Below are 23,023 nucleotides of genomic sequence, written 5' to 3' on the forward strand. Positions count from 1 at the left end.
AAGGAACTCTGTGGTTCAGTTCTGTGCTGCCACCACAGAATCCACTCTCAAAAAAATGAAAAAGGTGCCCATTCAAATGGAAACCATGCTTGCCTGTTTTAATCAATGTAACCTTCCCTTAACTGGCTTAGAATGTTACCAAAGGAGAGGCAGAATCCGTTTCTAGAGAATGGTGGAGTTGACAGTCTTTCTCCTCCTCATGTTCCTCAAGTAAGTTTTTTTTTTTTTTCTCCCCTGAATGGACAGGGGTCCAAATAGCCAGAAGGTTCAATTTCTAACCTAGGTAAATGGAAATAAAATGTGACTTGATATACATAAACATTTGGGATTTTTGCCATGATTCCCAGATTCCAACTGGACAACAGGCATGGTCCTCCAGAATTTCTATGAAGAGGCTGAAAGGTGCAATCTGGTTGAAAGGAGATACAGTGGGTTTTCACTTTTTTTTTTTTTTTTTGTCAATTATCTACAGCAAGGAATGTATTTTATATACGTAATTAGTATACATACAGACACAAATGTATCAAAATGAAAAAAGTTTCAGGACACTGTATTTATCCTACTATGTTGCAGTGCACTCTGACATTTTCTATTGATTCTGTTACAATAAAAATAAAAGGGCTGGTCATGACCCACTGCATTGATTTCATGACCCCTCTATGATGGCTGGAGAGCAGCACTTTGAAAACACACACACAACCATACAAGAAGCCTTGTCTTGAAGCTGTGCTCTATTCATTGTTAAACTACTCACATGGGGTGGCCTGGGGAAGCTTGGAGACTAGGGGAGGCTGAAAGCTTCAGACATGCTTAGTTTGAGCGTAATGTAAAAATGAAATCAGTACCCTTTGTGACTAGGGTACTTCTCTCTCTCAACACTGTATTTTTTGCAGAAAGAGGAGCTGGAAAACCTGGGTCCCCGCTAGAGGACTAAGATGGCATAAGAAAAGTCAGAAGAATACCAAAAGCAAGAGCAAAATGGTTTCACTACCTCAAAATAAACCACTAGATTATAATTTCTCCACAGAAAACTCTTGAATTGGAAAATATGTTTATATCACAAGTGACCTAAAATATGACCCAAAGCTGAACTATAGTTCTTTCTTTGTAAAATGATGGTTCCCTAGGACTAAAAAAAAAAAAAAAAAAAGTAACAATTAAGAGAATAAAGTGCATGTGTTTTTCTTCCATTAGTATCTTTTAACTGCACCAAGATTATTAATTTTAGCTCTTTGAATGATTTCAGACAAAGAATGTCCAAGTTTACCACAAGCATATCTCCAAGCTTTAAAAATAATTACATCAATATCTTACTGTTAACAATATTAAATTATACATAGCTATAGAAAGAGCCTAAATGTCCATCAACTGATGAAAGGATAAAGAAGATGTAGTTTACATATACAATGGAACGCTACTTGGCAATGAGAAAGAATGAAATCTGGCCATTTGCAGCAACGTGGATGGAACTGGAGGGTACTATGCTAAGTGAAATAAGTCAGTTAGAGAAAGACAGATACCATATGTTTTCACTCATGTGTGATCTTGAGAAACTTAACATAAGACCATGGGGGAGGGGATGGGGAAAAAATAGTTACAAACAGAGAGGGAGGGAGGCAAACCATTGAGACTCTTAAATACTGAGAACAAACTGAGGGTTGATGGGGGGTGGGGGAGACGGGAAAGAGGGTGATGGGTATTGAGGAAGGCACATGCTGGGATGAGCACTGGGTATTGTACGGAAACCAATTTGACAATAAATTATATTTTAAAAATTATACATAGGTAACTACAGAAAAGCTACATTTAAATGGGTATCTTTTTTCTTTCTTTATTCAGAAAAATAACATGCAGTTTTGGAAGACAAAAGTCAAAATTTAGAAAACAGAGCTCCAAATGTAGCACCAGGATTGGAAGTCAACACATATGTAAGAAGAGTTTATAGGAAAGAACTGCCATGGGCATGTCTAGCAAAACACACAGCTTCCAGAACATATTTCATATCCGCTTGCTCTTCATTTCTTCAGGCCATTGATTCACGTTTGCCACAGACACATCAACTGGCAGACACTGATGAAAGTCATGGGATGATAGAAATTGTGTGGGTCTAGGGATATTATACTCTTCCAATGGCTTTTATCTAAAGCTTTCTATACAAAAAAAACTACTTTTCAAGTATGTTATGAATGGTTAAGGAAGCTGAGCTTTTGAAACAGAGTAAATTGAGCTTCATCTCATAATGGAGTATCACTAGCAAGACATAAGTTTTATGATTGGTTAGTTAAGTGGCACAAATATAGTGTCTCAGGTTGAATAAAAACCAGTATTTTTTATTCATCAAACCCTCATCTCACCTCACAAATGTAAATTATCAACATTGCCCCATCAATTTTTCCACATCTCTTATCCTTCTGTCACCCACCATGTCCCATCTCAACATGATCTGAGATCCAGAAAGAAAGCAGAGCATCTCCAAATTGTAAAGAATACTAGATATTCATATCAAGGCAAAAAGTCAAAACCGGCATCCCCCAACCTCTAGGATGGTGTTATATCCCTACCACATTGCCTTTCACAGAATGTACAAAATTCAACTCTGCCAAGATGGAGAGATTTGTAAATAAAACCACATTTTGACAGCAAAGAGGAAATAGTTTTCTCTTATCTTTTTTTTTTTTTTTCAACGTTTATTTATTTTTGGGACAGAGAGAGACAGAGCATGAACGGGGGAGGGTCAGAGAGAGAGGGAGACACAGAATCGGAAACAGGCTCCAGGCTCTGAGCCATCAGCCCAGAGCCTGACGCGGGGCTCGAACTCCCGGACCGCGAGATCGTGACCTGGCTGAAGTCGGACGCTTAACCGACTGCGCCACCCAGGCGCCCCAAGTTTTCTCTTATCTTGACTGGATAATGTTATATATATCTATATACTATGGGATGTCATATTTGCCTGATACATCCTAACGTGACAAATTTGGGGCCAAAGAGGAAAAATTACTGCATCTGCAAAATGGCATGCTAGCAACCTCAAGAAATAAGTGGACAATTAGGAATAGGTTGTGCTAGGGAACCAAATCCCTTTAGGCCCCAAACAGGAAATAGTTAAGGATATAGTTCTCTTGGTGAACTTGGAGCTACAGATCCAAAATCTCAAAGTTCTGAGAGGGCATAGGTGGGCTTTTTTCAATCCTGCATCCTTTTCAACATTAATGAAATTAATTTTTACCGGAGTATCACCCTCATTCTACTTCATAGTGCTCTCTATCTCTGGAAGGCTGTCCTCTCTGACTTCTCCCATTACTTCTAGCTCAATAATCTCTTCTGAGAAGTCCTGGTGTGGGTCAGATATACCTCCTCAGAGTTTCCATAGCACCAGACAGAACTCTGTCGTGAAACCTCTCCCCTTGTTCTGCAAGCATCTGCCACCAGTCTGCATCCCTGGTGAACTGTGAGATCCTGAGGGCAGCAGTGAGATCTAATTCATCTCTATCTCCCTAGCACCAAACGTTGGGTCTGGCATGTAGGAGACAGTTGTTGAATGCATAAACATACAGGAGTCATGTAACTACTATTGCTTTACCTTCAAAAGCACAGTCATTTTTAATGCAATCATGCACTCATAATTCAGCTTCATCTCATAATGGATCATCATTAGCAAGGCATGAGTTTATATGATTGGTTAATTAAGTAGGACAAGTATAATGTTTCAGGTTGAATAAAAACCAGTATTTTTTATTCATCAAACCCTCATCTCATCTCACAAATGTAAGTTATCAACACTGCCCCATCAATTTTTCCACATCTCTTATCCATCTCTCACCCTCCATGTCCCATCTGAACAGGACCTGTAAGCAAATTAGAAAACTCTAATATTTCTTAAACAAGAACAAAGAAATCAAATACATATTTTTAATTAAGGCAAAGGTTTATTTAATCACACATACTCAAATAGAGCAACATACTGATGTATTCATCTTCACTATAATGACAATTTACTCCTATGAGCGCACCTACTTGCAAAAGCAGCTTAGAGGTTGTATTCTCTTTAATTTGCTAACATAAACTAAGTTAAGTTTGCCTACAGTGATTTAAACCGACCCTGTAATAATGTATACTTTCATCTTTTTAGTCTGCTGTGCTTTTTCCTCTGGTCATACTTGCTTGGATGACCTAAACATTTAGAAACAGGAGTCTAAAGTCTGAGGATTTATTCTTTCCATGTGATACTGCTCCTTCAGCACTCAGCTTCAGGAAGACAATGTACATTATTAAACTGTTTGACAATGATGAAGTGAACCAGGATGGCATCATATGCACGCATTTTAAATGGGATTTGTTGTTTGAGACTACTCCTGCTTGTCCATTTGGATGAAAAGTGCCTACTTATGAAATGGGCCTGAGGACTCTAACAGATTTCATACCTCATATCAGTTTAGGGAAAGCAATAAAAGCTAACTTCAAAGGTGAGGGGAGCATTGTGATGGAACACTGGGGATTTATTTATGGTAAATAAATATTTATTGACTATCTGGAATGAACAACACGCCATGTTCTATACAAGATACGAATGAAACTTCTCTTTCTCTCATTAAAATTTCAGTTATTTTAACTTTAATTATGATACCCCTTGAGCAGGGGAATGAACTCTACCACATGTCCAGTTAGAAAATGAGGCTTTCTGAAGTGGTTACAGAGTTGAACAGCAAATGCCAGTAAAATAAGTAACAACCAGCACTCAGTTTTTAAACATGCATCTCCAAATTTATAGTGAGATTCATAAGAGGCCATGAATACTTTATTTATGAGGCAAAATCAATGGAAGGTAAATCTATTTGTTCGAAAGTCTTAAGTACATTTTTCTGTGTTGAGGCATATAGTAATGGATAGATACACATCATTACTCTAATAAAACTAATTTTGAAGAAATATGAGCTCAACAAGAATTTAAATATATGCAAAAGCAATTTTCCAGCATATCTGAATTATAGGGATCCATCTCTGCCTTCTTAGTTTTATAACGATTCTCTAATGATTCTAGGAATCTCTGCAGAAAGCTCATTTTCAGCTAATAGTATCTAATAGAAGTCACTCCCTACTCATCATTATGTTCTTTATTTTCAAGGCTTTCAAGATCAACTGCATGGGAATAGATTGCATTATATAATAGATGTACTCCAGTTTCCAAGACATATCAATTTCCAAACATTCATTGTCGAGGCCAAGTAGAGTCAAAAAAGAAACATCCTGAAAAGGAGCAGCTGTTCTATCCAGTTGGAGGTGACAGTTTATCACGAACTATTAATCCGCTGCCATGGAAAGAGCCTCCAGCACATTCACCTTCCATCTTGGTGAGAGTAAGAGTAATTTCTAATTATGGCTTAGGGCAGTTTTCTCACCTGATGTTAAAAAGAAGTTTGAGGAAATGTGTGCATTTAAAAAAAGCAATCGTCCAGCCTCCTGGTAAACAACACAATTCTGGACAAATTGTGCCTAGGCAATTCTGGGGTTTCATCAAGGGATACAGGAGTACTGATGCATAGGGGCACTTGTACCCCAATGTTTATAGCAGCACTCTCAACAATAGCCAAATTGTGGAAAAAGCCTACATGTCCATCAACTGATGAATGGATAAAGAAATTGTGGTTTATATACACAATGGAGTACTACGTGGCAATGAGAAAGAATGAAATATGGCCCTTTGTAGCAACGTGGATGGAACTGGAGAGTGTGATGCTAAGTGAAATAAGCCATACAGAGAAAGACAGATACCATATGTTTTCACTCTTATGTGATCCTGAGAAACTTAACAGAAACCCATGGGGGAGGGGAAGGAAAACAAAAGAAAAAAAAGAGGTTAGAGTGGGAGAGAGAGCCAAAGCATAAGAGACTCTTAAAAACAGAACAAACTGAGGGTTGATGGGGGATGGGAGGGAGGGTAGGGTAGGTGATGGGCACTGAAGAGGGCATCTTTTGGGAGGAGCACTAATTTGACGATAAATTTCATATAATAAAAAAATAAAATAAAATAAAATAATTCTGGGGTTTCATGTAAATGACCAGATAATTATTTTTTAACTAAAATGAAAATAATCTACTCTCACTTATGAGATGACGGAAGTAAAACATTCACTTTGTTAATATCCAACTGAGATTATGTATTGTTAGCTGCATAAAATGGGATTCAGGTAGTTGTTTTGTATTGATTTAATGTTCTGTTATGATTAACCACAACCGGCTACAAGCACTTCAAGCAAAAATGACCTTCACATTTTCATGAAAACCTCAGTTTTGTCACTTATTAGTTGTGTGTCTTTGGACAACTTACTTAACTCTGGTTACCTAAGCCTCAGTTTCCTTCTTTTAAATAAAGCTAATAATAATACCATGTTTTGCAATTCACACACACACATAACTTGGCACATGTTAGCTAGTCATTAGACATTGGCTTCATATTCAATTTGCCTCTGGGATCAAAAGGGTTATGCTTTTAGCCTAACCAAAGAATATACCCAGGGCCAAAATACGTAGGTCCAAACAGTTAAGTGCTCTAATAAAAGGGGAATTTCTATCGAAATATGTATTGCTCACTCTTTCCATTTATACCTCCCTGCCCTACCTTAATGTCTAATTCCACTTTTGAGATTTATTACTGTGCTATGCATTGCCTTCCTAAAGAGGTCCCTAAAAATGCAAATGGTCCAGGAAAGGATAATTAAAGCCATTCTCACACTGTGAGAATGAGTCTCTGTTTTTTTCTCTCCTAGACAAAATATTCCACATACCAATCCTTGATACCTGGTAAAGGATAAAATAACTCTCAAAGAGGGGTTAAAGGGCACAGGATATACTTTACAATTTTGCTTGAGTAGCCTTTGTCAGTTAATCATTTATTAGGTACTAAAAACCTGCTAGAAGGAAAAATCAAGAAAATGGTATTAAAAGTTGCCTCTAAGAAAGGGAACCAGGTAGTCAGGTACAAGAGCAGGGAGACAACTTCACTGCATATTTATCCTCTTACACCTTTTCATTTTGGTATTGCAGAAGTGTATAATTTATCCAAAATTTTTAATTTTTTAAAAACCCAATTCTCACACCCTGTCACTTGTCTTACATTAGCTCTTAGGTATTTGTTTACAGGACATTGACATGTGTAAACTGACTTTTTTTCCTTCAGAAATTAAGCTGGATTCATTTAAAATATGACTGGTTCTCCGAGTGCCTGGATGGCTCAGTTGGTTAAACATCCAACTCTTAATTTCAGCTGAGGTCATGATCTCACAGTCACGAGATGGAGCCTGTGTTGGTCGGGCTCCACGGTGGGCATGGAAAAAGAGTCTCTCTTTTCCTCTCCCTTTGCCCCTCCCCCACTTATACATGAGCATGCACACACACACTCTCTCAAAAACTAAAAAAAAAAAAAAAAAAAAAAAAAAAGACTAGTTCTAAAAGCTAATTTAGGGGCGCCTGGGTGGCGCAGTCGGTTAAGCGTCCGACTTCAGCCAGGTCACGATCTCGCGGTCCGTGAGTTCGAGCCCCGCGTCAGGCTCTGGGCTGATGGCTCGGAGCCTGGAGCCTGTTTCCGATTCTGTGTCTCCCTCTCTCTCTGCCCCTCGCCCGTTCATGCTCTGTCTCTCTCTGTCCCCCAAAAAATAAATAAAAGTTGAAAAAAAAAAAGTAAAAGCTAATTTATTTGTCTTTAAAGTATTAAACATTAAAATATTCCTATTCGTGAAGACACAGAATTATGAGACACTTAACATTATTTGCTGGCTCTGTACACAGTTTTCTTCACTAAAACTTAAGTTTCCTGCAGATAGTGTCTGTGTTTTATTAATCTTGGGAGGCCCCATTGTGGCAAACACTGCTTTCACAGAGGGTTATTTTCTTGAGTTCGGTTCTCAGTCCTTTCTTCCAAGAAAGAAAAGTCATTAAATATAACATGATGCTTTGATAAAGAAGGATTTCTCACAATTTTTATAAAAACAAGCAAAATAATAAGAGACAGAGTCAGGGGAAAGGAGAGGAAGAGTAAAACAGTTATAAGTCACCTGCACTTATAATGAAACTTTTGGGGCTCTATTAATTGAGAATGCTTGCAAAACACCAAATATGTCATAAGGAGGGAAATCTAAGGTTGACCTAAAGTCATGGACACACTTGTTCAAAAAGATATTTGCTGCATGACTCTTGTGTGCAAGGTCCTGGTTATAAAATGTTGAAGAATGTAGATGTGATCCCTGCCCTGACAGTTTTCATAACAGTGGAGGGATACAGAAAGGTAAAACAGGCCATTATCATAAAGTACGACAAATACCACAGAAGGGAGTGCAGAGAGTCATAGGCGCTCATAAAAGGAGAGCCAACCCTAGACTTGGTTGTCTAGTATCACAGTGGTTGTGACTAGAGCTTGAGTCCTACAAACCTGAGTTCAAATCCTGGTTTCACTGGTTCTACTCTATGATCCTGGCCAATGATTTAATCCGTCTAAGCCTCAATTCCATCAACTTGAAAGTAAGAATAATGATAGCACTGAGCTCTAAGAGTTGATGTGAGCATTCAGTGAAACCTGTGACATAAATCTGACACAATGTTTGGCAGATGGCAAGCACCCGAGAGAGAGTAGCTAGTAATATTAATGATACCAGTAAGCTGAGAAGTGCTGCATGAATATAAACAGCTAGGTAAAATGGAGAAGAGGAAAGAGGCGGAATGTCCCAGAAAAAGGAGAAATGTATGCCTAGAAAAGCAACAGCATGGTGAGCTTTAGTGAAAGAAGCTGGCTTGAGCCAAAGGGTTGGTAGGCACCTGGGGTAGGGCCAGAGATGCAACTGAAGCTGGAAAAGCAAGAGAGTCCAGTTCAATGGGTTCATAAAGCTTAATAGGGGTCCCTCAAGAAGTTTCATCGTAGCAGGGACAGGATCAGATTTGAGTTTTAGAAAGACCAGCTTAGTCACGGTGTGAAGAACAGAATAGAGAATAAGGAGACAGAAGGCAAGGATACCAGTGGCAATAATCTTAAAATAATGCCTTAGTCGTTGTGGAATTTCAGTTAGAGAGTCAAGTATCGCATGAAAAATATATACAACAGTACAAAGAAGGCCTTGAAGTAATTATTATCAGCTTGTTAATATCGGCTAGTTAGGATTTCATTTTATTCATTTATTCACTCAACAACTAAGGCAGTAAACTGGTATTGTGAGCAGTTTCAAAGAGTGTTAGTCACCCTGCATAGCCCTGCTTTCCAGAAGCACCCCATCTAATACAACTGCCCATATTTCTCTCTCCAGCTGGAAGGTCTGCTACTCTGCTGATTCAGATCATGTGCAATGGCAAAGGTGTTTTTGGGAGACCACGTGTACCTGCAGGAAGCTCAAGCTGGGAGGAAGTGCTACAAAGCAGATTAGGATGGATCCTAAGGTATGCAGATGACTCCCCTTCACCCTGGGAAGGAGAAATGTCACATCACTATATAGTAGACTTCTCACTGCTCAAGAAGAAGCAAACCTTCCATGACCTAATATGAAGTGAATAATAACCAGCATTCATGAAATGTCCTATCCTATACATTTCGGATAGATTAATAAATTTATTACAACCACTTTATGAAATAGGTATTATTATGTCCACTTTTCAGGTGAGAAATATGAGGCAAGAGACACTACCCAAGGCCACAGAACTGGATGCAGTCTGACGATCCTACCCACTACACCATGTGGCCTCTGGCAGGGGGCCACCAGACCGATATAAGACTGAAGCCGTTCCAAAATGTATGCCTCAAAAACTGACAGAGAAAGATCACTGCCCACTTTAGCACTGGGAAGGCCAAACTTGGGAAGGTTTTATTACAGGAATAAAATGAAATGGATGATTAAATATGTGACAGTATGTTGACAGGAAACTGGATTACTTTCCTCAAATGAGTACGATTTTGAAAAGGTTTCTGAAATCTTTTACTCTTTTAAGCACAAACCACAATTGTGTCATATGGCCTAGGATATACTAGTATTCAAATGGCGTTACATGCTTATCAGTTTAAAATAGAGTGGGCCATCTCACAAACCCAAAGGTGTGGCAAAGAAAATAAAAAGGTAAAGTGAAAAAGACCCATTACTCTTTTTGTTTTCTGCTAAGGCAGGGTGGAAAAAAAGATAAGTTGTCTCAGTAAGAATTAAGTGGAATATGCTTATTCTTTCAGCCCGTGTATGGTTCTATCAACTAACTAGCGAAGCGTGTGTAGAATAAGCATATTCAAAAAAAATTGTTTTAATGTTTATTTATTTTTGAGAGAGAAAGAGAGCGAGCAAGCCAGGGAGGGGCAGAGAGAGGGGGAGCCACAGAATCCGAAGCAGGCTGCAGGCTCTGAGCTGTCAGCACAGAGCCTGATGCGAGGCTTGAGATCATGACCTGAGCCGAAGTCGGAGGCTTAACCCACTGAGCCACCCAGGCGCCCTTAGAACAAGCATATTTTAACCATAAGCTCTATGGGGGCATTTCCAATGTGAATTGAATAAAGACAAAATAGAAGAAAAAAATCCCGAACCGCCCAGATATGAAAGAAAACACCAGCTTCTTGCAATGCCACTCGATGCAATAGCAACGGAGAGTCTTGAGCTTGGGCTCTTAGCCGGTCAATAAGGGGAATCCCAGGCCAGATGGCTTTTTAAAATCCATTCTCACTCTGTCTCTCTCCACCAACCTCCCTCGGGTTTAAAGCAATCACAGCCATTTTCCCAAGCTGCAATATTTTAAAGGAGTCTCTTTTCCTTGAGAACACAAAAAGCTCCAATTGTTAGAAGTTTAAAAACACAGAGAATAAAGATCATGGAATCTGTGAAACAACCATTTCTAATTAAACACAGACACACACCCCCAGCACTCTACCCTGAGTACAGCTTTTCACACCTAGCCTATTCACGAACACATTATTCACAGCTCACCAACAAACCATTCTCCTTACAATCTGCTGGACTCACTCCTCACCACTCAAAAGTAACTCGGGACGCCCTAGGTCTGTGGGCGCCGACACCCGCTTAGTTCATCTGCCCCGCGCTGGTCCGAAAACCCTAGGCAAGGCTAGGGGGCTTCAGTGTCACCAACTGACGCTGCCCCCCACCCCCTCCGGGAGTCCTCGCCCGGCATCCGCCCGCCCGCCTGGAACAGCCACCCTCCCTGCCCCTGCTCCCTCGGAAACGCTCCGAGTTGCATCGTCTTTGCCACTGTTTAATCTTTCCAAATAAAAATGTCTGTGAGGTGGATTCCCCACCCCACCCACCTGCCGGAGTCCGCACAACCACACTCAGTCGGGTCGTCTTGGAGGCACCCAAGCTCTGTTCACCCGGAGGCGTGAACAATGAACTTCTCTCTCTTTCTCTCTCTGACTCTCTCTCTCAGACACACCCTCTCCCCCAAATGAGAAGTTTTAAACTAGCCCGGGGGCCAATTCCGCTATTCCGGCTGCAACTGGGGAGCGGGCGGCGGGCGGCGGGGGAGGGACCGGTGCGCGTCCCCGGCCGCGCCCCTCGCGTGGCCGGGCGGGCACTCACCTCCTTCCTCCGGCTCGGCGCCCCGGGTCGGGTGATGAGGGCCGTCTCCTCGCACACCACGGCCACGTCTTCCACGAACACGCAGTCGGGGAGGCTCTCGTCGGCTGGCAGCTTCACCACCTGCAGCCCCAGCTTACTGCCCAGCACGCCCACGTAGAGCTGATGCTGCCGCTCGGCACGGGCGAAATCCACCTCGTCGCCCTTGGCGCGCCTCAGCGCGTGCTGGCAGAGGGACTCGGGCAGCGCCCGCACCACGGCATGGGTGGCCCGGCCGAAGGCGGCGGGGTGGCCGAGCGCTGCCATGGCTCCAGGAGGCTGCGGGGCGGCGGCGGGGGCGCGGCGGCCGGGTCCTCCCGCGGGCAGCGCGCAGAGCCTGCGAGCGCCCGGCGGCTTCCCTTGGCAGCAGATGAATGTGATGCAGAAAGAGCCCCGCTCGCGCCCGGAGCCCTGCCCGCGCGACTGAGCATGCCCAGAGCTCCCGGCGCCGGCCCGCGCGCAACCCGCGCGCCCACCCCGGCGCTCTCGGGTTTTGCGGCAGCCTAGGTGGGGGTTGTAGTGGCGAGTACCGCACGAGGAGTGGGCTCGCGGAGGCGGCGGAGGGAGCGGGGAGCGAGCGAGCCGTGCGCAGGTGGGGGACCTCGGTGGACCCGGCCCTGACGTTACCTGTATTCCGCCGCAGGTGCACACCTCACATCAGCCCCAAGGCGCACGTGGAGAGCGTGCAGTGCTCTGGGCAGAGTGACTGGAGGGCTTCTCGGGGGTCAAGAGGCAAGGGATAGGATGATGCCTCCGTGGTTAAATACTTTGACCTCTCTCCCTACTCTCTTGGTCCCAGGTTGCCCAGCACGTGGTACCACCCCCACTTCCTGGCGTGAGAATCTCTCTCTCTTCGTACCCAAGTCCGCCAATGACCCCTCACCCCAGGTGAGACTCGCGATTGTAAAAAGAGTGCTTTTCTTCCCGTCTGTGATAAAGAGGAAGAGTCCAAAAACACACGTAGAGAAAAACAGACATATAGAAACTCAGAGTATTTCAAGGACAGTCCGTTGTCACGAACAATGTGATTCTGGTGTGTTTGTCTCCAGGGGCCGCAGACTAGGGGAGGCAAAGACCAAGCACGCTTTCCCCACTACAGAGAAGCGCTCACCTTGCGTAGCGTCAGACTTCATAGCATTACAACTTCTCATCCCTGGAAAAGGTTTCCAGCCTTCTCCCTGGCCTTCCCCTCACGCCTGTACAGGCTCCGTGCAATTTCTCCTGGTATTTGTTGAATGTTTCTTTTTTCCATACACCTTAGGCAGTGTCTTTCTCTTCTTAATGGCACTTAATGCCTATTTTTCTCCTCTTACATATCGTAGATTAAATCATCCATGAATTCTGTTTCTTTTGAGGGGAAAATCCACTTCAAAACCCAGACCCTAGCTCCAAAATAATCTCAGGTAATAATCTTGTTTCCTCATATTCTGTCGCACATTTCTAATTTAAAGATTGATTAGATCATAGAACAATAGATTTGAATGAGACATCAGAAATCCTCTAACTTCCCACCCAGTGGTCCTGAATTCCAGCTAGAACATCTATGAAAATCATCAGATCTGAAAACATTTTATTTAAAACAAATTTTTAATGTTTATTTTTGAGAGAGAGAGAGAGCGCGCGCGAGAGCGAGTGCGCACGCAAGTGGGGGGAGGGGTGCGGAGAGTCGGACTCACAGAATCTGAAGCAGGCTCCGGGCTTTGAGCCCAACCACATGGGGCTCAAACTCAGGAGCCTTGAGATCATGACCTGACCTGAAGTCAGATGCTCAACTAACTGAGCCACCCAGGTGCCCCAGATCTTAAAACATTTTAAACCTCTCTTACTTACAAAGCGTATTCTACTTTTGAAGAGCTATAAAGGTTAAAATCTTCATTTTGGGCTTAAAACCCACTGGTTCCTGTTCTGTCTTCTAGCCTTACCTAATAGGCTAGTATTCTTTCACATTACTTGAAGACAGTTCTAACATCTACACTGCCTGACACCACCCTCCCACCCACCATCTTGACCCCTTCTAGGCCTTGAGCCTGAACCACCAAAAAGTAACTAGTGATTTGGTTTCTAACATTCTGGTCATCTTCTTTTTGACACACACCAGTTCGCCTGTATCCCTTTAAATCATGGTATCTGGCCAGATTTCATTCTTTCTCATTGCCACGTAGTATTCCATTGTGTATATAAACCACAATTTCTTTATCCATTCATCAGTTGATGGACATTTAGGCTCTTTCCATAATTTGGCTATTGTTGAAAGTGCTGCTATATGAAATATGGCCTTTTGTATAAATGTGGATGGAACTGGAGAGTGTTATGCTAAGCGAAATAAGTCATGCAGAGAAAGACAGATACCATATGTTTTCACTCTTATGTGGATCCTGAGAAACTTAACAGAAGACCATGGAGGAGGGGAAGAAGAAAAAAAAAAGGTTAGAGAGGGAGGGAGCCAAAGCATAAGAGACTCTTAAAAACTGAGAACAAACTGAGGGCTGATGGGGGGTGGGAGGGAGGGGAGGGTGGGTGATGGGTATTGAGGAGGGCACCTGTTGGGATGAGCACTGGGTGTTGTATGGAAACCAATTTGACAATAAATTTCATATTTAAAAAAAAATAAACAAAAATAAAATGTTATTTAGAAAAAAAAATCATGGTATCTGGAATAGAAACAATTCTTCCTGTGTGTTGTGACCAGCACAGATGACAGCAGGATCCTTGTTCCAGATGCTAGGCTTCTGTTAGCACTGCCTAAGATTGTATTCACTTTTTAAATGATCCAGTGCTAAGGCTTAGGCCATAGGCTTCTTGCCAGAATTCTGGCAAGTTTTTAGCAAATGTGGGTTTCTAGAAGCAGATCTGAGGATCCTGGAATGATTGTCCCAACTGAGCCTGGAGGAGATGTGATTTGCTTTCTCTCACCTGTCTCAAAGCTGACTTGAATTTACCCAGATGACGTACTTCTCAGCTTCAAAAGTGAAGTGTCTTAAGTGAAGGGCAGCTCTGACCCTGACACAGGAGAGTGTGGCCAAAAGTAAAATAACAAACCTTTAAGACCTATTTGGGGGCAAAACTCTTAGGGGCCCCAGGTAGCTTAGTGTCAGAAATCACTTAATGGCAGCCTTAGACAGGAGATTCCCACTAATGCTACAGCTGAAAGCTAACCCATGCGCTGACGTTGCCCTTCGTTCCCTCCTTTACCCAACATTGATGCTACATCCGCTTCTAATTGGCCTCCACCTAGTGATGTTTATTCATGCCCTGTTAAAACCAGTGCCCTGTTAAAACCTGAATACTTTGCCACTCGGTGCCTGGAGCCTAACTTAGCGTGGGGTCTTGTATACCACCCTGGGCTCATGTCAGCCCAGCAGCCAATTAAAACTTAAAAAGGTTTTTCTGTTAGCCATGTCTTTCCATACTGAAATTGGGCTGCTGGCCTTTTTTTATGTTTATTTATTTTGGGGAGAGAGACAGAGCATGAGTGGGGGAGGTACAGAGAAAGAGGGGGACCCAGAATCCGAAGCAGGCTCCAGGCTCTGAGCTGTCAGCACAGAGCCTGATGCAGGGCTCTAACTCACAAACTGTGAGATCTTGACCTGAGCTGAAGTCGGACACTCAACCATCTGAGCGACCCAGGTGCCCCTGGGCTGTTGGTTTTTAAAAATTTAATCTTGTAGTTATCCTTATTAAATGCTATCTGCTTCATTCCCACTTGCCTACTTTTGATTCTGGCATCTTGTGCATTATTTATTACCTTTAGTTTTGTGTCAACTGAAATTTGATGAGCATGCCTTCTGTCTCCTCTAAGCAGTTGTCAAAAAGTGTTAGAATGTATATGTCAGTGAAAAGAATAAAAACACCAACTCCAGTAAATTATAGTTTACATGCCTTCCTGCTTGAAGTAATGAAGGGTCGTTTTTAGGAAAGCAGATTTTTTTGAGCCTAATGCATCTATAAATTCATTTCCCCCACACATATTTATTGAAAATTCCCAAGGCTCAACACCGTATTACATACTTCAGAGACATACAAGAAGCATAAAAACATGATCCTTGACCTTGAAGAGCTTACAACCGCATTGGGAAAACAAGACATCCAAAATTGAAGCTATGACAAGGGCACATGAAAGGCATAGACAACAAAGTGATATAGGCATTGAGGGAAGGAGATATCACTGTGGCTGATGGGTGTGGAAGAGAGCTGCTTAGAGGCAATTGGTCTTGGTTTAGTCCTTGAATAATTTTTAGGATGTGAATAACTGGAATGGGAGAATGAGATTTTAAGGAAAAGTATGTGCAGAAGCGAGACACATGTTCCAGGGATAACAGATCAGCTCAATTCACATATATATTGGTTAAGATAACTCTAGCTGCTACAACAAACACCCCCAACAAATATAGTGGCACAAAGTTGACATAAGTTTATCTTTTGTTCCCTTAAATCTAACACAGATGTTCCTGGTTGGTTCCTGACTCTTTTCCCCCAAACATGCAGGGATCCAGCCTTCTTCCATTTTGTGGCTCCAACACTTCAAAATATGGCATCCAAGCTCACCATGCTTACCTTCCTTAAGCTGAAAGGAAGGGAAAGCACATACAGCATCATATGCGAGAAGGTTAATGGGCCAGGCCAGGAAGTGATGCGTATCACCTCTGCTCATGTTCCTCTGGCTGGAATTCAGTCACACAGCTACAGTAATCACAGGGAAACACTAGGAAGTAAAATCTGTGGGCCCAGAAAGAAGAGGAAACAGGTTGCAGAAACACCTAGCTGGGTTCTGCCTCAGAGCACAATGGGAAAAATGGAAAATAAAGGTAGAATGGTAGAATAAGCTTTCCTCACTTGAGCAATGAAGAGACAAATGACATGGAGATTGAGTGTAGCTTCTAGAGTCAAACTTTGTGGGTGGAAGCATGGCTTTGCTATTTCATTGTATGATCTTAGACATGTTACTTAAAAACTCTTTGTCTGGGGTGCCTGGGTGGCTCAGTAGCATAAGCATCTGACTCTTGATTTCTGCTCAGTTCATGATCTTGCAGTTTGTGAGATCAAGTCCTGCACTGAGCTCTGTGTTGTCATGGAGCCTGCTTGGGATGCTCTATCTCCCTCTCTCTGCCCCTCCTTCATTCTCTCTCTTTTCTCTCTCTCTCAAAATAAATAAATAAACATTTAAAAAAAAAGCGCTCTTTGCCAGTTTCATCTTCATCTGTAGAATGGGAAACAATGAATTCATTATCACAGGGCTACTATGAAGGTAAATTAATAATGCAAGGTACTTAGAAAAGTGCCCAGAATAGTATCTAGCATCTAGTAGATGTTTAATAAATATTATCCATTGACAGGTTGTGAACAGAAGGCTTTGAATGTGATTTCCTACCAAAGGCCAAACCACATATCCATATTCACTGAATTACCAGAGTCATACAGGTATCCTAATGCTTTCCAATTGAATCCATGGCTTTCCTAGGTTGACAGACCAAGTCTCACCTACAAGTATTGTCATAGATTCAGTACATATTTATTGAACCCTTGCTACATACTAAGTATAGTGCTAGGCACTGGAGATGTAATCATAAATGAGAATGTAGGATTTATTATAGTCAATTTGTTTTTTTGCTCTTCCACACATTTTAAGATTTTTATAACCAGTTGAAATTGGTTTAATTCCTTTGAAATACCTAGAGCTGTTTCTGTTCTCCAGTTGGACACTGATACAAAGGCAACTTTTCTTTCCCATTGATAATATTGCTGGTACCTACATTTGAAGTCAATTTTAGATAGCAATTATTTCAGGATTAAAACAGACATTCCTGCCTTAGTCCTTTCTTACTCTATTTTTAGAAGATTCAAGATTTACTTTCTTTTTTTTTTAATTAAAAAAAATTTTTTTTAATGTTTATTTATTTTTGAGACAGAGAGAGACACAGCATGAGCAGGGAAGGGGCAGAGAGAGAGGGAGACACGGAATGTGAAGCAGGCTCCAGGCTCTGAGCTGTCAGCACAGAGCCCGACGCGGGGCTCGAACCCACGAACTGTGAGATCGTGACCTGAGCTGAAGTCGGACGCTTAACCGACTGAGCCACCCAGGCGCCCCAAGATTTACTTTCATTAGGGATGGGTGTTTGGCAATTCTAAAAGAGAATGAGGGCTCAAGGGTGTCCTTGTCCGTTCCAGTGCGAGGAATACTGGATCAAGTAAGTACCATCCATAAGTCTATATTCTGAGAATAAGTCCTGAGTGTTTACACATAACAATCATTAAATTTTATGTGAAAAGGTTTACTGTGGAAGGCACCCATTGTTACAGAGTTTCCTTGACATCCAAGGAGTAAATGATGTTTGGTCAAGAGGGCAGGCAGTTAAGTTATAGACTGGGAGATGGTTCCCGGGTAGTCAGGGCTCTGGTTTCTAAAGTCAAGATGTGTAGCCTCCTAACTTGAGTTTCTTCAACTTTCATATGGGAACTCATTCACTAACCAAATATTTACCAAGCACCTGCAATGTGTGGTAGAGGAATATATATAAGCAGTGACTAAGGCGTGATAAACCTGATTTTGGCTCCTGGCCTTCCCGCATTCTAGTTGTGTAAACTTGGTGTGCCCTAGAATCATGCTCCACCATTTTCTGTCTTGCTCTAAGTCCTGGAGGACTGACCTGCATGGACTGCACCACCTGGGATCCGTTATTGCTGGCTTTGGCCAATGGGAGGCACTTACAGGAGACTGGAGGGAAAGAGGAGAGAGAGGTCAACATATTGATTCCTCTCACTCTCTTCCTACTTTTTCATGGTCCTGTACCATGCACACACTTCTATAGTCATAGCTTCTGTCTGGTGGCCCCTTCTGAGTGATTCCAGGTTCTGGCTGGATTCTGATAACTACTTACATGGAAGTAATAAACAGCACACATTTCAAAACCCACTTTTAAGCACATGACATTGAATACTTTTTAAAAACAAGTTGCAAAAAAAAAAAAGTCAATTCAGCATTTTCAGAAAGAGCATTTGGCAATATTTAATGTATAAGGAGGCTGTGTTTGGGGCCATCCACTTTCTCCAGTTTTTCAAAGTGTTTCCTGGAATTGTGAATGTTGATCAGAGTAGCTGCAGAAGGGATCCAGCATAACATAACCACCCAACATAACAACCATTACCTATGTGTTTAATGTAAAGATGTCAATGAAAGCAGCAAAGTTAGAATTCCTAACTCCCATTTTCTAGAAAGAAGCAGCTAATTTGTTGCAAGTCAGCTGAACCGCTTAACGGTGTTCCTTAAATGATCTACATCTGGAGGTGGTAATGGCTTCCCATTTTTGCTAGTCCCTGGATAATTCAACATCCCTTGTTGGTTGTCTTTAACCTGCCCATACCTCTAAGAACATTTTCTTTAATAAACATTCTCTTCAAAATTCTTAGTTGAGTATGCCATTTTTTTTTTTTTTTTTTAACCAGGGAGCTTTGTTGGGTTATTCACTTAAACTTCTATGTAAATGGGAGTTATAACACCTTAATCTGTAGGTTGTTTTGAGGCTGAAATGTGATAGCATGTACAAAGGGTCTTATTGTGACCAGCACCAAGAAGTATTCAATTAATGATAACCACTAATATAGCTCTTCTGCTCTTGTGCCAGGCACTGTGACGAATACCCAAGTCCTTCAAATGAGATAACATATAAAGTGCTTACCTCGGTAACAGGGACACTGTAAGCAGTCAATAGGTGCTCTTGGCTCTTCAAAGCTCTGCTTTTTCTTCTCCCTCCCCCCTCCCGTACAAGGAACATTTCCCCTTTCTAAACCTCTGTAACCCTTTCTATTCCTCTTATGCTGTTTATTATTTTCTCTTAGCCGCGTAATAACCCATTGATGCCAGAGTAATCTACTTCATTACAACCACATTAGGAGCTAATGGGATAATCAAAGTATCCTCAACAGTACAGAATACTACATAAGTGTATTGAGTCTGAACAAGTTGTGATGTATTATGATGATTTGCAAAGGTTACTGTGGCCCTGAGCGTTTATAATTCCTTTTATTTTCTGTTTCTCAGAGCTTTTTGCAACACTGTCTTTCCAGAACTACTTTGTATGGTTATTTCATACTTAAATGTATGTCTGTGGGGGCACAAAAAGATTGCGAGAAAAGCCTTTTCAAACTTTAGGCAATCTAAGTGTTCAAGAAAAGAAAAGCATTTCTCTAGTTGAAATTGTTACACACACACACACACACACACACACACACACTCTCTCTCTCTCTCTCTCTCTCTCTCTCTCTCTCTCTCTCTCTCCAGGGCTTTGATAAGCCCTCTTCATTTCTTTATGAAATTAAGTTGCTTCATTCCCTGATGAAGAACAATGAACTGCTAGAGCTGTGATTCCAGGGAATGGTCATGCTTGCTCTTGTGGTATCAATCCACACCTCTTTTAACATTACATCAGAACACACATGTCCTAGGAGTCTTCTTTCCTGCTTCCTCTTTTGCATCAGTGGTACTGCTCTCTCCTAGCTGCTGCTGCTGCTTCTCCTCCTCTCCTCCTCATCCTTGTCTTCTCCTTCTTTCCTCCTCCTTCTTCTTTTTCTGTTCCACTGCTTTTAAATGTTAGTGTTTCCCAGAGTTGTCTACCCTCACTCTATTTTCCTCAAACATTATATGCTCCCTCCTGTGGGAGCTAATCTACACCCGTGACTCAAATATCTTCTCAATGCCAACAATGCCCAGACCTTCATTTCTGGTCCTGCAATCTCCACTGAGCATCAGAACTGCCTAGAAGACACCCATGTTTGGCTGTCCCACAGGAAATCCAAAGTCAACATGCCCACCTCTGAATTCATCATGTTCCTCCCAGGATCTGTCTCCCCTTTCATTCACTCAGAGAGCTGCTCAAGCCAGTAATCTGAACATTATCCTTAGCTTAACTTTCTCCTTTGCTTCCACATTTAATCAACCATCCTATTCTGACAGATCAGTCTTCATAAAATGGCTCAAAATCCACCCATGTCTCTCCAATTACTCTGACACCACCTAGTCCAGAATATAATTATTGGTCTTCTGGACTATTGCAACAGTCCTATCCAGAGTGGTATTTCTAAAATGCAAATCTGACCATGACACTCTTGCTTAAATCCTCCAGTGGCCACTCCTACTCTCAGAATTCAGTCCAAATGTTTTATCATGGCCTGCAAAACACCCCTCCACAACCTCATTCTGGTCACTTCCCCCTCCTTTGTCTTATGTGGGCCTCTGTACACGGTGTTCTAACACCTGGAATATGCTTGATCCCATCCCTGCTCTGGTAGCTCCTAATCCTCCTTTAAGACTCAGTGGAGGCATCACCCCCAGTAAGAAGACTACCCCGAACCCCTAGGCTAGATGTGGTAAACCTATATCCATTTTCACTCCCATCACAATACTGTATTACTTGCTAATTGAGGATCTCTTGGCAGACAGACACATCTTTTTATTGCCGAGTCCTCAATTCAGGTGTTTAGAGAATGGCTTAATTAAAGCAATGGATAGCATGCACCTCTCCGTATTTCCATCAGCCCACCTTTATAAGAATGGTTTTCAGCTCTTATAAAATAAGAGAATTATACCAGGCCCTGTTCCAGCTTCAAGAATGTATGATTCTTTTGCTCCAGATGCCTGCTACTTGCTGTGCAGTAGAGTTCATGGTCTGAGTTTGAATCTGGCTCTGTTACAGCTGTGTGATCTTGCACAGTTTGCTAACCTTTCTGACCCTCAGACTCTTGTATGCAAAACAGGAATGGTAATACTCATCTTAGATGGGTATTAAGAAGATTAAGTAAAATTATCTTAGGGGTGCCTGGGTCATTCAGTTGGTTAAGCATCTGACTTGATCTCAGCTCAGGTCATGTTCCCATGGCTCATGGGATCAAGCCCCACATCAGGCTCTGTGCTGGTGGCATGGAACACGTTTGGGATTCTCTCTCTCTCTCCCTCTCTGCCCTTCCCTGCTCACATCCCCCCTCTCTCAAAATAAATAAGTAAACATTAAAAAAAAAAAAACTACCTTAAACAAATAGGACACATGTACTCCCTGTCCTTCTCACTGGTTTAGTCAGTATTCAGATAGCTCTTTGTTCAAATCCTGGCTTCTGTACAATCCTGATAAATCACCTTAACACACAGAGCTTTGAGTTTTTAATTTATAAAATGAATATAGACACCTACCTTATGGTTTTAAAAGATTGAGATGATCCATGTAAATAAAGCTTTATAGAATATAGTTAGAGTAAGCACTGATAAACAAATATTATCAGCTTCTGTGATGATGATGATGAAGAACCAGAAGGGGAAGGAGAAAAAGATGAAAAAAAATATGCAAAACCTGACGATAATTAGCTTTCAATGAAGGTTACTCCTTTTCCTTTTCCTCATTCCATTCATGGTTGGGTAAAGCTTTATATACCCATTCTAGGGCCAAATCTCATTATAACAAAATTGTTGCCCAACTTCCCCTGACAAATGGGAAACTTATGTTGAATATTAGGTGAAAATTTGTTGCATTTTAAATGAACTAGTTTATATTCCATGTGCTTGATGATATACAGGGACAATCCTTATAAAGTCATGTAAAAAATGGTGTCAGATTATTTCCCCACACTTTTTACTTGCCAGCACCATTATAAAATTATAGTAGAAGGTCTCTTAAATTGGGACCTGCATTGTGTATAAATGAGTAGCTTGCAAACTTCCAGTGGTTTTTATTTTTATGGAGAAAGCCTCACCATCTCCATTACCTGAACTTTTACCTCTGAGGTGCTTGTTACACATTTCCTTATTTTACCCTTTACACATTTTCTCCTCTGAATCATCTTTCCTCAGTTCCTCATCATCATGAACTGCTTTTCCTATTCTTTGTTCCAGTTATCTATTGCTGCATAATAAACTATCCTGGAACTTAGTGGCTTAAAACAATCATTTTATTTTGCCAATGATTTGTAAGTCACGAATTTGGGAAGGGCTAATCTAGGTGGTTCATGTCTTATCCATGTGGAATTGGTTGGGGCAACTGGAGCTGGAGGATGTACTTTCAAGATGGCTTCTTCACTCACATCTCCAATGCTTCAGTGTTGTCTGACCTCTCTCTCCTCTGAGTCTCTTCCTCCAGGGCCTCTCCAGGTGGCTTGGGCTTCTCACAGAATGGTAGTCTCAGAGCAGTCTCACTTCTTAATTGATAGTTGGCTTCCTAGAGGTAAGAAGTGGGGGGGGGGGGGAACTCACCACTTAAGGGCTACACATGAGACTAGCATGGCATCATTTCTGTCATCCTGTATTGGTCAAAGCTGTCACAGTCCTGTCCAGATCAAACAGAAAAGAAACAGACACTACCTCTTGATGGAAGGAGTGCCCATTATTAATCAGCCACATTTTTATTCTCCAAGTTCTGTTATTCCGGAAAGTACTTATATTTTTTTTTAGACAATTTGCCTTCAAT

The 23,023-nt window shown here is 41.8% G+C and overlaps 1 protein-coding gene across 4 annotated transcripts in view; it reads right to left on the reverse strand.

The window, feature by feature from the left end:
* Window positions 1–11,957, reverse strand: part of DDAH1 (dimethylarginine dimethylaminohydrolase 1) — a 137,731-nt gene extending 125,774 nt beyond the window's left edge. Inside the window, exon 1 of one of the 4 annotated variants that reach the window (XM_040470829.1) lies at window positions 11,544–11,957. In XM_040470829.1, the coding sequence (XP_040326763.1) occupies window positions 11,544–11,846 (303 nt within the window). In that variant the 5' untranslated portion in view covers window positions 11,847–11,957. Of the gene's footprint in view, window positions 1–11,272; window positions 11,379–11,543 lie in introns of those variants that run through there. The other 3 variants (XM_040470830.1, XM_040470834.1, XM_040470832.1) reach the window with 3 other exon arrangements.
* Between the last annotated feature and the right edge of the window lie 11,066 nt (window positions 11,958–23,023).

The sequence above is a fragment of the Herpailurus yagouaroundi genome, unplaced genomic scaffold (genome assembly GCF_014898765.1).
Source record: "Herpailurus yagouaroundi ecotype Mexico unplaced genomic scaffold, PumYag 77, whole genome shotgun sequence".
NCBI classification, from domain to species: Eukaryota; Metazoa; Chordata; class Mammalia; order Carnivora; family Felidae; genus Herpailurus; species Herpailurus yagouaroundi.